Source organism: Microtus ochrogaster, chromosome 17 (assembly GCF_000317375.1).
Source record: "Microtus ochrogaster isolate Prairie Vole_2 chromosome 17, MicOch1.0, whole genome shotgun sequence".
Lineage (NCBI taxonomy): Eukaryota > Metazoa > Chordata > Mammalia > Rodentia > Cricetidae > Microtus > Microtus ochrogaster.
The window spans coordinates 5,139,266-5,151,846 of NC_022019.1; the positions used below are offsets into that span (position 1 = coordinate 5,139,266).

Below are 12,581 nucleotides of genomic sequence, written 5' to 3' on the forward strand. Positions count from 1 at the left end.
AACGAAGGGACTTCCCACAGCGGTCACCACTCTCTACTGAACTTGTCCACCACTCACCTGGGTTAATTATTCAGAAAGCATTTTTGTATTTGCAAGGCACTTATTAACAACCTTTGGAAAATGAAATGCTAAAAACTTTACTATGATGATAAGGTAATACTGTATATGACTCTTTGTCTAAGTGAAGAAGACAACACTACAACTTGGTGCCACGTGTCTTTTGTTTAGACTTGCTTGGATGTACATGATTTCAGAGCTGACCATTTGCAATTGAATAACCATTTCCCGGGCTCACCCCTGCGACAGACTGAGTCTCCCTCTCTCAGTAATCGTTAGTTTCCTGGAGCTCTGTGTCAATGCGATCCTGTGAGATGTTCCCATCCACGCTGCCAGGCCAGCTGTGCTGTCACAGTTCAGGTCTTGTTTACACAGCCACATAGTTACGGTATGATAGGTGTAGCTTGTGCCATTTCTAAGTACCACACTCTCAGAGCCAACGTCCTGGTCCCCTGGCTCTTCCAACTCTTACAGTCCTTTTTTTAAAAAAAGATTTATTTATTTATTATGTATACAACATTCTGTCCCCATGTAGGCCTGCACGCCAGAAGAGGGCGACAGATCTCATTACAGATGGTTGTGAGCCACCATGTGGTTGCTGGGAATTGAACTCAGGACCTCTGGAAGAGCAGGCAGCACTCTTAACCACTGAGCCATCTCTTCAGCCCTCTTACACTCTTTCTGTGCACCCCACTTCTGCTTTGTTCCTTAGGCCTCACATCTGGGGCTGTGCTGCAGCTGTGTTGATGGGGACTGGACACCCCATGGTCAGTTGTTATGGATTTCTGTTATGGCCTCCCTCTGCTACACAAAGAAGTTTCCTTCATGAGGGATGAGGGAGAAACTGACCTGCGGACAAACGACAAGCACTCAGCATGCAGCCAGATATCATGCTGGTTTAGTAACATGACGGTACTGGGCTCTCCTCTAAGACCCTCACTTGCTTTTTCCCAAAAGAAAAACATTCAAAGTAAAACACGAACATTTAATTGCCTTTAAATAATACATGAAATAATTTACATGCTATACATCCCAAAACACAATGAACATAAATCCAATTTTATAAGACATTCACACAGACTTTTGCCAACATACGCCCTGTATGTCACCCAGGATGTTATCTGTGTGTGAGCACACAAACACGTATGTGTATGTGAAGCTGGAGATTAGCATAATGAACCAAAATGATGACTATAGGAAGTCTGCCATAGAGGAGTCTAAAACCACAACCTGGTAGAACCAAGGCACAAAAGCTTCTTGTTGTGGCCACAGAGATTAAGTTTCCTTTCCCAATGTCTAAACACCATTAATTATATGTTATATTTTTATAGTACATTTCTGTTACTTTTTAAAATGCAGTGTTTTTATTACATAGGTTTTATGGAAGTGAATTGTAAAAATAAACAGGACTAGAGAAAAATCACATACAATAAAGCTTTCTTCTTTTTCAAAAACAGATACATATGTTCAAAACTAATACAAGAAATATTATAGATACAGGTGTAATCAGGAGATATGTATGATAACTTATGTAGACTTCTTAGTGACCTTGAACTGTACCTCATGTCTTCCATGGTATTAGACTCTGTTTTAAAGCCAGCTGGTAATACTGTCAATTGGAGGTGATTTTTGGAAAAGATGTGTATGCCCTAGTGCACAGAATAAACAATGACTGTAACAAAAGAAAACAAACCCTTTCCAGAGCTAAAGCTCCTTTTGTTGGACATTAACTGGCTCCCCTCAGTGCTCCCTTTCTGTTCCGTCTATATTTTAAGAGAAAAGAAACATATTCCACATAAAAATGATTGCTTCAAAACTCACATAACCAAGCAAAGTCCCCCACTACCAGTCTGCCCCTTTTTACTTCACCTGGTAGTTCACAGGCAGGTACAGGACAGGGAAATGCTCTAGGAGATCAGGAAGCTCAGAATGTAGTTAGTACTCGGAACACGTTAGAGCTTTGCCACTTTAAACGTACAGTTATTAAAGGATTAAAGCCAACCACGAAGCAAGAATTAAGAGAATGCAGTAATCCAAAAGTAAATGCCAAATGTGCTTATACTAGTCTAAGAAATCAGTCCTCTAAGCTGTAAATAATGAACTGTCAGCTGCAGCTCAAACCAATGACAACCAGAACAAAGCCCTCAGAGGCCTTAGCGCTAAACATGGGTGGGCTTGGCCAATTGCGAACTACCAGAGTCTAGGCTCTCTATGCAGGAGCGCCGCCGCAGCTTGCGACCGTCAGGGAATGAGAGTGCAGTTCTTTTCATGAAGTAAGGCTGACTAAGGAGAAATCAGACATCTTGTTCATGGCTGTAACACCAAAAGAAAAAGCTGAGAATTTACTTTAAGGCTGTCTCAGAAGTACTTCTCATGGCACTTCAATGTTAAAATGTCACTATGTGGCAAAATACACAAAGAGTCACACATCTCAGACCCGAAAGCACATGCCGCGCCAGTCATTCAGGGGTCACACTGTCAGGTCTGTTTTCTCAGTTAAATCACACTTAAGGAAAGCTGCTTGAGCTTGGTTATAATTAAGATCTGAATCAACAGCCTGTCGCTCACTGGTGTACCCTGTAAACCATTTTCAGTAAGTACACCCAATACCACCCACTTCCCACAGAAATGAATATCGCTCTTGCTACAAATGGCACTTAGCTGACTTATTCTTCTCAAGAGCAGTCATGATCCCTTTCTCAACTATTCACCTGCTGTTAAGCCCCAAAGTCATTCAAGAAATCCCCCTGCCACGTGTAGAGCATCATCCTCCAGCGACACATTTCTTACACGACAGTCAGTCCAGGCAACACTGAAGGGGTCTAACAAGTCATTCTTGCCACACCGTACTCCAAGCTGACCACACCAGGCTCTGACTTGGAGAACTCCTCGGGGTAGTCGCAGTACCGATTATCCGCTGGGCTGCTGCCCTCTATAGCACGAAGCGTGTCGTTCACCGGGAGCAGGCTCTGCTCTTTCAGACACAGGGAGGTTTTGAGGGCAGGCAATTCAGGGTGAACGCCAAGCAGCAAGTCCTTCGTTAGGATGCCATTTTTGCACTGCGTAATTTTCTAAGACAGAACATGGAGAAAACATTAGTAACTGCAGATACTAGGTGATCAGTCTATGTTAAATGAAGAAAATCTGCTTCTGCAAATGTTCCCCTTGTACATGAGACACAATTATAAACTCAGCAACTAAAAATCCCAATAGTTTAAAATGTATCAAAGAAAATTTGTCAAAGAAAACTTCATTAACTTTTTACATTTCTCAACTGAGTCAACCAGATTTGACTGGAAAGATCACTAGGTTTTCACATGCCGGAAGCACAAATATACTTAAGTTTAACAAGTAATCATTTTATAAGGAATCAGATGTAGAAGACATGCTCAACCTGAAGTCATTATAACACAACAATGATCACACATTATTAGCTAAGGGTTCTGCTGATCATGACAAGATTCCCGGAGGGTGTCGCTCACTAAGGGCCACAAAGTGACCTTTGGGAGGTCACACAATCTTCTTACATTTTCTTTTTCTTTTTTTAAACATAAGATTTAAAGTGCCCTTTGGCAGGGCATCACACTCTCCAAATCAACTATCTCCAGACAATTGTCTCATGCTGTCTGTCTTGCCTCTCCTCGCTTTAACACTAACATGTCCTACAGCTGCCTCAGTGGCAGACAGGACAGTTCCCTAAACAGAAACAACTGCCGAGCACTTAAACACATATATGTGTATATGTATAATTTGTTCATTTAGTTAATATATGATGGCAGAGAAATGATTATAGGAAAATCTTATCATGGAGCAAGATTTAATACACACATGTAACAGAGCATAAAGATAACAATAGTAAAGTGGAAAAGAGAACAGGCCAGACAAAGCTATTTTCATTAAACTGAGCAGAGAATTAGTGCCTCATATATAAGGAACCCTGACAAATCATAACAAAAAAAAAAAAAGGCAAACAGGCCAAGAGAAAGTGAGACAATTTGGAAGTTTATTCTCAACAGAAGGAAGTAAAATGTCCAATCAACTTTCTTCATCTGCAATTGAGGAAACCCAAAATGGAAGACACCTTCATGTAGTACATTAAACAAATGCTTTATTAGACAACCCAAATACTTACAGCTTCTAGGTCTTTAATGTCTTCCTCTAACTGCTTGTTTTGCTCATTCATATTCATAATTATATTCAATACAGACTGTCGAGGATGGAGCGTCCGATCAAACTGGTGGTACATGTTTCTCCAAAACCTTCAAGACAAAGAAGTTTTTACCAAACACCATTGGATGGAATAGTGAGCTCTGAGGCTCTCAGCACAGCCAAGTGGGAACAGCTCACATGGCCTGTTCTGAGCTCTGTAAACAACTGAAAGTAACTCACACACAGTAACGATGCTCCATTCTGATTAGGACATGCTGTACCCAGGTTCTAAAATAACACACTGTTTATAAATATACACTGTTTGTTCATTAAAATCAAGAGAACAATGTAAAAGCATGGGAATGCTATCTTCATTTGGTCATACAACAATCACATTGCACCCCATAAATATGTTTAATTAACATAATAGTTTTAGGGGCTGGAGAGATGGCTCAGTGGTAAAAAGCACTGGCTGTTCTTCCAGAGGCCCTGGGTTAAGTTCCCAGCACCCACACAGAAGCGCACAACTATCTGTAATTCCAGTTACGGGGAATCTGATGCCCTCTTCTGGCTTCCATAGGCCACACACACACACACACACACACACACACACACACACACACACACACACACACACAGTGTACAGATACCCACACAGGCAAAATACTCATGCAAATAATAATAATAAAATAAATACTGTTTAAAGTCACTAAAATTTGTTTTAGAAAAACCACATATAAATGCTTCAAAGGTGCCAACTTACTTAAAATTGAAAGAAACCGTATTTGGCTCCAAGACTGTCAGTCTCTCAGATTTGGAACTATAGAGAGGGTTTAAGTACTTCTGTCTGTCATCCAAAAGAAAGGGCCACAGGGAGTAAGTCTTCTCCTTCAACCTTCGAGAACAAGAACAACACAGAAGTCTCACCCAGGTGCACAGCATGCCGCTAATTCCACAGATGAGGCCGTGGCTTCCAGTGACTTCCAGCTGTAGACTAATCGCTCCTGTCTGAGCTCTCCTTTCCCCGTGTTTTCTTTCCCATTTGTGACTATGTGTAATAGATGTGTCCTGAGCACAACACAGGTCAAGCACTGTTTCTCACCCTTGTTCATACGGGGATTCTTCTCATGCACCAGGACTGCCCAGCCCCACCATGTCCACTCGGGGATTCTTCTCACACACCAGGAATGCCCGGCCCCACTGCAGGGCACTGACGCAGCTGCTCCCCCTTGCTCTCATAACCCCATGCTGGGCCATGAGAGCTATTACACGGGACAGAAACACATTTCAGGGGAAAAATTTGAAATGCCAGTTACATGCTTGTCTAAAGTACACAGACAGCTGGCTGCAGAGGAGGCATCTGCACAGCAGGTGAGCCTTACAGACGCTACAGGCATGTACCAGTGCCATGTGCCCTAATTTGTATGTTATAAGAATGACTACTAAGAAATATCCATTGTTATATCCCTCTTCTCATTGTTTGAGGATGTTTGGTACCAACCGAGAAGGTTTTCCTAAAATAGATTTTTGTACCCCAAGAAAAGTCAGCTGGCCAATTATAACACGCAAAGCTAATTGCTCATCTCTGCACAATGCACTCATCTCTCACTCCCTGCACACCTTTAGAATTTCCCATGTCTCCTTGGTTCTGCTGTCAGCTCTCCTGGAAGTGTGGGCATGTGTCTGTCTTCCACCTACAACCAGGGCCGGCCCCTCTCTATGTCACTCGGGAGATATAGATTCGCTGTTAATATAATAAATCTAAACTCCAAATCCAAACCCAAAACACAGTCTTGTTAGGAAAGATCACGCATGTAGGCAGTGAGATTTACTGAGCTGGCTACATATCCTACATGCACTCTTTTGGATACTATTATTCTTCAAAATATATTTCAAAATGTATTTTTCCTATTACCTGGGAAGACATTAGTAGGGTACTTTAACTTCAAAACTATATACAATAAACTCTGAAGTAAACTCAGTCCTGTCTGAAACTGTCGAGGCCTTTCATTCTGCAGCCATGACCAGGGTGGGCTGACTTGGGGCGTGCGGGAGGAAAAGGCCCATTTTATCACCCACTTACTTGAGTTCCTCTCTTTCCTTTTGACAGTTCCCAATGAAGTTCCCGAACTGGCACGAATGAACATGCTCGTGGATCTGAAGGAGAAACGCTTCGTTGAACTCAAAGGCTTGTGGGAACTGCTCAGTCAGATGCCACACACACTCCAAGAACTGAGTGAACACCGGGGAGACTTCCTTCGGGTCGCCGTCCAAATGGCCACACCTACCCCGCAGAGAGCACATGCTTTTTAAAAATGCCTCTGAAAGACGTTCACTACTTAGGTATTGCCAATGTAAACACACAACACTAATACATACATTACACACAATACAGACATATAAAAGTCCACTTTAGTGCACATCTGTAACCACTGCAGGAGGACCAGAAGTACAAGGACAGCATTACTACAAGACTGTCTCAGAAAAAAACTCAATGGCCATGAGAACTAACAGAGACGCTACATCTGGCTTCATTCACTTCATAGCTACAGTTCTTGCACCACAGAGATGCGAAAATTCCCAAGAAAAGGAACACAGTGGTATACTTTTGCAAAGACAGAATTGCCACTCACCTCTCTGAAAATTTATGCCCAAACGATATCCAGTCTTTTTCTATTAAAACCTAGTGAGAGAGAGCAAAAGCAACTATATGACTATTTTCAATGTAAAAAAATGTTGTGACAAGTCTGCTAAGAACAGAAATAAAAAGATAAAATACTACAGGTAAAAATATGGTCAGACCATAGACTGGAGTAAGGGCTACAGGAGAGTGAAGATCCACATGAAGTGGGCTCAGGACAGACTATTCCTGTTGTATTTAAGAGCAAACCTGGTAGGCAGAATTACATTTTTGTACCTATAAATTGATACCAAAAAGGCTAGGAAAAGCCAGGTGTGATCCAGCACTCAGAGGCTCAGGTAGGAGAACAGAGAACTCAAGACCAGTCAGGGCTTTATAGGGAAACCCTGTCCTCAAATAGAGTTTAGGAGAACAGAGAACTCAAGACCAGTCAGGGCTTTATAGGGAAACCCTGTCCTCAAATAGAGTTTAGGCTGGGAGAGGGGGACTGGGAGAATGTAAACTAAAGCTCTAATAATGGCCAACTCTGAGTAGTACAGGGGGATGGGGGTTTTAAGCCATTTGGCTTATTTGCACATTGTTTACATAAATGTAAGAAAATAAATGTAAGAGATAGCAAGACTCTATCTCTTGGAAAACAAAGCAAAGTCAATAAAAGTGACAGCCTTTACTCAGATCCCAGAGCTGATATCCATACCTGGCTGAACTACACACTTCAGTCTTTATGTCATGGATTCTCTACTGAATACTCCCACCAAAATAAGAGCTCCCCTCCCCCTTTTTTTTTGAACCAGCTTCTTAATATGAAACCTAGGTTGGCCTGAACGCTCCATCCTCCTGTCTGAGCTTCTGAAATGCAGGAACTAAAGACACACACCACCACGGCCAGTGAGGGAACACATCTCTAGTGTGTCCAGTCAGATCTGAAGCAACCTCTTAGACTCTCATCACACAGCCACCAAGCACGCTCTTGTCAAGATGGTCATCTTTTTTGGCATTGCCAATGTTGTCTTAAATCCATTTAACATAGCAAACTGGTCACTGATGCAGCTTCTCAAGCACATTCCCAGCTCTATCAGGGATGGCTTTATCACCTCCACCCTGTGACCGTGGGTGGGAATATGGATGTCACACCGGGCCTCCGCCATCCTATGCATTCTAACTTGGTATCCTCTCGAGCCTGCTGCTCTCTTTAGCTTGGAAACCTAGGCGAGGACTCCGTTCCTCCAGTCTCATTAGTCCATGGCTGCACTCGTCCTCCTTTGCCATGTCCCCTGAGCCCATCACCTCCGTCTCCTTGTGTGTGCTCTGCTGCCTTACTTTCAATTCTCCCTCTTCAGTGGGCCTAACAGCTGCTATCCTGGACCCCCAGCCTCCATCCCACTCCCTTCTGACTTCAAGATGCCAAGGTAACTTTTTACAGAGCATCTATCTCTCATCAAGCAACTATAGCTTTTTTGTATTACTTAAAGTACATATCCCAGCATCCTCTTCTTCAGACTCTCACCCTACAATTCCTGGGTACCAGGCTTACTCTCACACTCCCTCACGCATTCCTATATCTCCTAAAGATGCTCTGCTGTGCTCCTGGTCATTTCTTACACAGCTTCATCCAATTGCCCGGCAATGAGCTAAGAATAACACTTGTCACTTATATTCGCAAAGTAAGCTTAATTGTATTGTTATTAGCACCATTTCCATGTAGTTTCCCATTTCCAGTTAGCTTGTTATTTCCATCTGATTCAGTATGATAGCTGAGCCAAATAACAGTGTTGACCCTTGTCACAGGACACTATTTAATAATTATAAGCTTAGAAACTTCTCTAATGTCCTGTCACACACTCACCATGTATTTCTATGTAAATTTTTGTTTTGGTTTTAGACAAGGTTTCAGGTAGCTCGGGCTGGTCTCAAACTGGTAACACAGTAAAGGATGACCGTGAACCCCTGACACTCCTGTCTTCACTCCCAAATGCTATGCTTGTAGGCCTAGCTTAATACAGCTGGCTTAAATGTAAAATTTGAAAGTAAATCTAATCAAATACAAAACAGAGGATAAAATCCTTACTAGAAGAAGACTGTTCAACTAGAAATTCGGTTTCACAGAAAAATATGACCCCGTGGTGTTTCCCTCATCACCATGGTGATGTAAATAAACATGTGGGGAAAAGATCATCAGTTTTGCCGGTAACAATTTAGGATGGTGGTGGTGGCGGGGACTATGCATACCAAGCCTAGATCTGAAGTGTTTTGCCAAAAAATGTGGCACAAATGGAGATCAGTCTAAGCGCAGGTCCTCTGCCATAGAAGGGCCCCAGGATCTTTAACCAGAGCTGTCCTATGCAGGATCAACTGCCCAGCAGCATCTCCCAGCTGTACGACCTTAGTATAAAACTGTCTTTGAATATTGCCAAGCATCCCCTGGGCATATGGAAAGTCCTTACCATGAATCCTTCCATTGTCCTGTAGTAAGGCTCCAACAAAAGCGAACCCAGGGAACAAACTTGGGAAGTCCGATCCCAGCCATCCGAACAGTGCACCAGCACACTCGCATTTTCAACCACTATTGCCTGAAGCGAAACAACACATTCAGAGTCCTGTAAAACACCCTTCACACAAATCAGCAAGGCTTGGACTGAAATCACACCAGAAGGTATACATTATAAAGAAGAGCTGGCCCTGCAATGACACTGTGGCCACAGCAATTAATACAACAAAAAGCAAATGAACAAAATGTTGTTTCTAAGTACTTGGGGATTGTAAACCTCTGTATTAGGTACCACTTCAAACTGAAGTGAACTCCATTAAAGAGGTGAAGAAGAGTGAGCAGAGGTTGTTTGAGCAGAACAAACCTCTATACCAAGGCTAAGTCCATTCCTTCCCAAACATGACAAACCCCAAACCAATGAGAGACAGTTACCTTGGCTAAGAAGATTGCAGCATCCAAAACAGCCTTGATATGGCGAAGCCATCCCGAGCTCTCCAAACCAGAGTAGAAATCATTGACAGACAGTCCCTTGTTGCCATTCACTATGAAACAGGGAGCAAAGTGTTCAATTAGGACGGGGCTAGAGCTCCCATTCATCCTTTCGGGATATTTCAAGGGGAGTGAAGTGGAGAAAATGCAAATAAATGAAAAGTGCTTTAGAGGCTAAATAACACTTTGGGGGACATTTTTCAGTCCCTAGGTGGAAAAGCAATGTTCAATCACCTTAAAAATCGTAGTGCAAATGTTTAAATGTTTTTAATTACATCATAACTAGGATGTGCTGAATATTCAATGATCTCTAACAACAGCGATTTGTAAAACTATTAGAACTGTGCAGATAGAGCAGCTACCACCCAAAATGGGGCCACTGAGCACCTGAAATGTGGCTAGGCCAAAGTAAGCTATAAGTATAAAAACATTACTGCTTTCTAGGACTCGATGACAAGGAAAGATGGCGCTGGCTGTGGCTGTGCAGACCTAGAATCCCAACACCTGAGACGCTGAAGCAAGAGGACCAGGACTTCAAGGCAAGCCTTGCCTACAGAATGAGTTCACGGAAACCATGAATCAAAAAAACCCTTCTCAAAAAGATATGAGCAAGCAACTGAGTGAGAAAGAGAGAGAGAGAGGGAGAAGGGGGAGATGGAGAAAGAGAAGGGGAGGAAAGAAGGAAGAGGGAGGGGAAGGGAGAGAGACTAATTTACCGGTTTTTATACTGACTAGATACTAAAATAATACTTTTACCATCTTAAGTATATTATCAGCATCAATCCCATGTTCTCTTGACTTTAGGAGTGTGACTGACAGAGAATCCAAAGCCCTATGTGACCACCACTGTATTTCTATCTCACAAAGTTTTCTAAAAGGTGTACAACAATCATACCTTCTAGTAATTTCTGAAGACTGGATCTCATGACATGAATATTTTCTATTCCAACAAACTGAAATCTAATATTAGAATAGTTGTCTTCATTTTCATAACCTTTTCCAGCTGCTCTGTTAGCCATGGCATTCAGCTAAAATTCAAAATTTTAGAAATTTACAATCAAATTATTTTTATCTTTAGTTTATCAAAAACACTAAATCACACATTTTAGGCAGGAGAGCATTTAAAGAAACTCATCAAAATTGAGTTAGCTACTACTTTTTAACAAACAAAACTGCCACATCCCCAGCAGTGACAAAGGGCAGTGGGGGGAGGGGGGAAATGTGGCTGCCAGAAGAAAAGTCTAGTCCAGCAGACTCGCCAACTCAGGAGACAATTAATCTACATTCTCATCAGCTTTCCATGTTCCCATAACAACTCAGAATTGGAACGAAAGGAATGGTTCCTGGAGAGCTCAGATTGCAGAATCAGACTGTGAGCTCAAAGCACAGGTGCCCTGAGAGCCAGATGTGGACTATGGCGCCATGCCATGAAGCTTGCGCGTGGAGACTTGTCGCTGTGTTGTGTGCAGCATCACCCACAATCTGGCACAGCTCCGAGAATCGTGCCTCTCATAAACTGGTCTCTAGAGGAAAAACAGACTGTTGACTCATCGGAGACCTTTAGGGTTCGGCTTGCTGGCTTCTGTCGTACAATATGTTACTATAATTAGCATTCTTTTCATAGGAGTATGAAGAAATAAAATGATCTAAACTGGCTGGAACTAATTTTTCATTAAGTGAATGGGCCTTGGGTTGGTAACAAGTACAGGGAATTGGACCTACTGACTCATAAGTTACCAGCATCTATGGCTGAAGTAAAATTTAAAATGTTTCCACATAGTCACTACTTAATTTTAATGTAGAAAAGCAAGTGAAAAAGTGAGTATTTTCTGTATCAATGACAATTAGATAAATAAAAACTATTAGGTCTTAAGCTGCAAATCACAGTCAGACTTCATCTTCAAAATGTACATATTATAGTCATCTTTTATATCTAAAATTGCCTAAATTTTGGTTCATTAGATTATAAGTCTCTAGTAACAAGGGAACACAGTTTTTCTTATGAGACATTACCAGCTCTTGAGTCCTCAGAAAGTCTTTTATACTTAACTAAAGATTATCAATACCAAAGTCTAATTGTTAATACTTTCTAATTTATTCGCGCTATCCTCATCGTCCCTAGTCCCACGGTCTTGGGTGAGGCTGCACAGCGTGAGCGTCACTGGGAAACACCGTGTCCCTTCCACAGTCTGCCTAAAGTCGCTCGAGGTCTAAAGTGCTCACTCGCTTTCTCTCATCGCTTTCTCTTATTTTCTCATCATTCCAGATCTTTGAAGAGATCCTCACTATAATTCTGCCAATGTCCTTTTGTGTATCCCACCAGCTCTGCATGCGATGCTATAACAGAAATCAGAATAAAGTTAGCTGTCACTGCTGAAGACTGCAATCATTCTAATTTCACGGTCCTATGAGAATCAGCTCTCTACTGTGCATAGAAGCACAGACTCAGATTCGGTCTCAAGAATTTAGCCTCGTACCACAGATGCCAGGAGAGCAGCAATTTCCTGTTCATTACAGTTCACTAGTTCAGTGTTTCTTACATTAAATAATGGTTTCTCAAGTTTTTAATCTTTCAAATTATGGCCAAATTATTTTAATACTAAGTGTTTTGTCAATCGACAGTTTTAGTAACAAAGGGAGTAATCAGCTGGGGTTGGCGGCACATGCCTGCATGTCTATAACTCCGGCATTTGGGAGTGGAGGCAGAATGACCACAACCCTTAGCTACACAGTACAAATGTACATGAGACCTTGTCT

General features: G+C 42.0%; 1 protein-coding gene across 1 annotated transcript in view; it reads right to left on the reverse strand.

Annotated features, from left to right (window-relative positions):
* Positions 1 to 937: 937 nt before the first annotated feature.
* Mtmr6 (myotubularin related protein 6) overlaps positions 938 to 12,581 on the reverse strand; it is a 49,797-nt gene continuing 38,153 nt past the window's right edge. Inside the window, exons 7-14 of the mRNA XM_005355407.3 lie at positions 10,720 to 10,852; positions 9,768 to 9,877; positions 9,292 to 9,417; positions 6,840 to 6,889; positions 6,290 to 6,490; positions 4,970 to 5,101; positions 4,190 to 4,316; positions 938 to 3,128 (exon numbers count right to left, since the gene is read on the reverse strand). Coding sequence (XP_005355464.1) covers positions 2,880 to 3,128; positions 4,190 to 4,316; positions 4,970 to 5,101; positions 6,290 to 6,490; positions 6,840 to 6,889; positions 9,292 to 9,417; positions 9,768 to 9,877; positions 10,720 to 10,852 — 1,128 coding nt within the window. The 3' untranslated portion in view covers positions 938 to 2,879. The remainder of the gene's footprint in view (positions 3,129 to 4,189; positions 4,317 to 4,969; positions 5,102 to 6,289; positions 6,491 to 6,839; positions 6,890 to 9,291; positions 9,418 to 9,767; positions 9,878 to 10,719; positions 10,853 to 12,581) is intronic.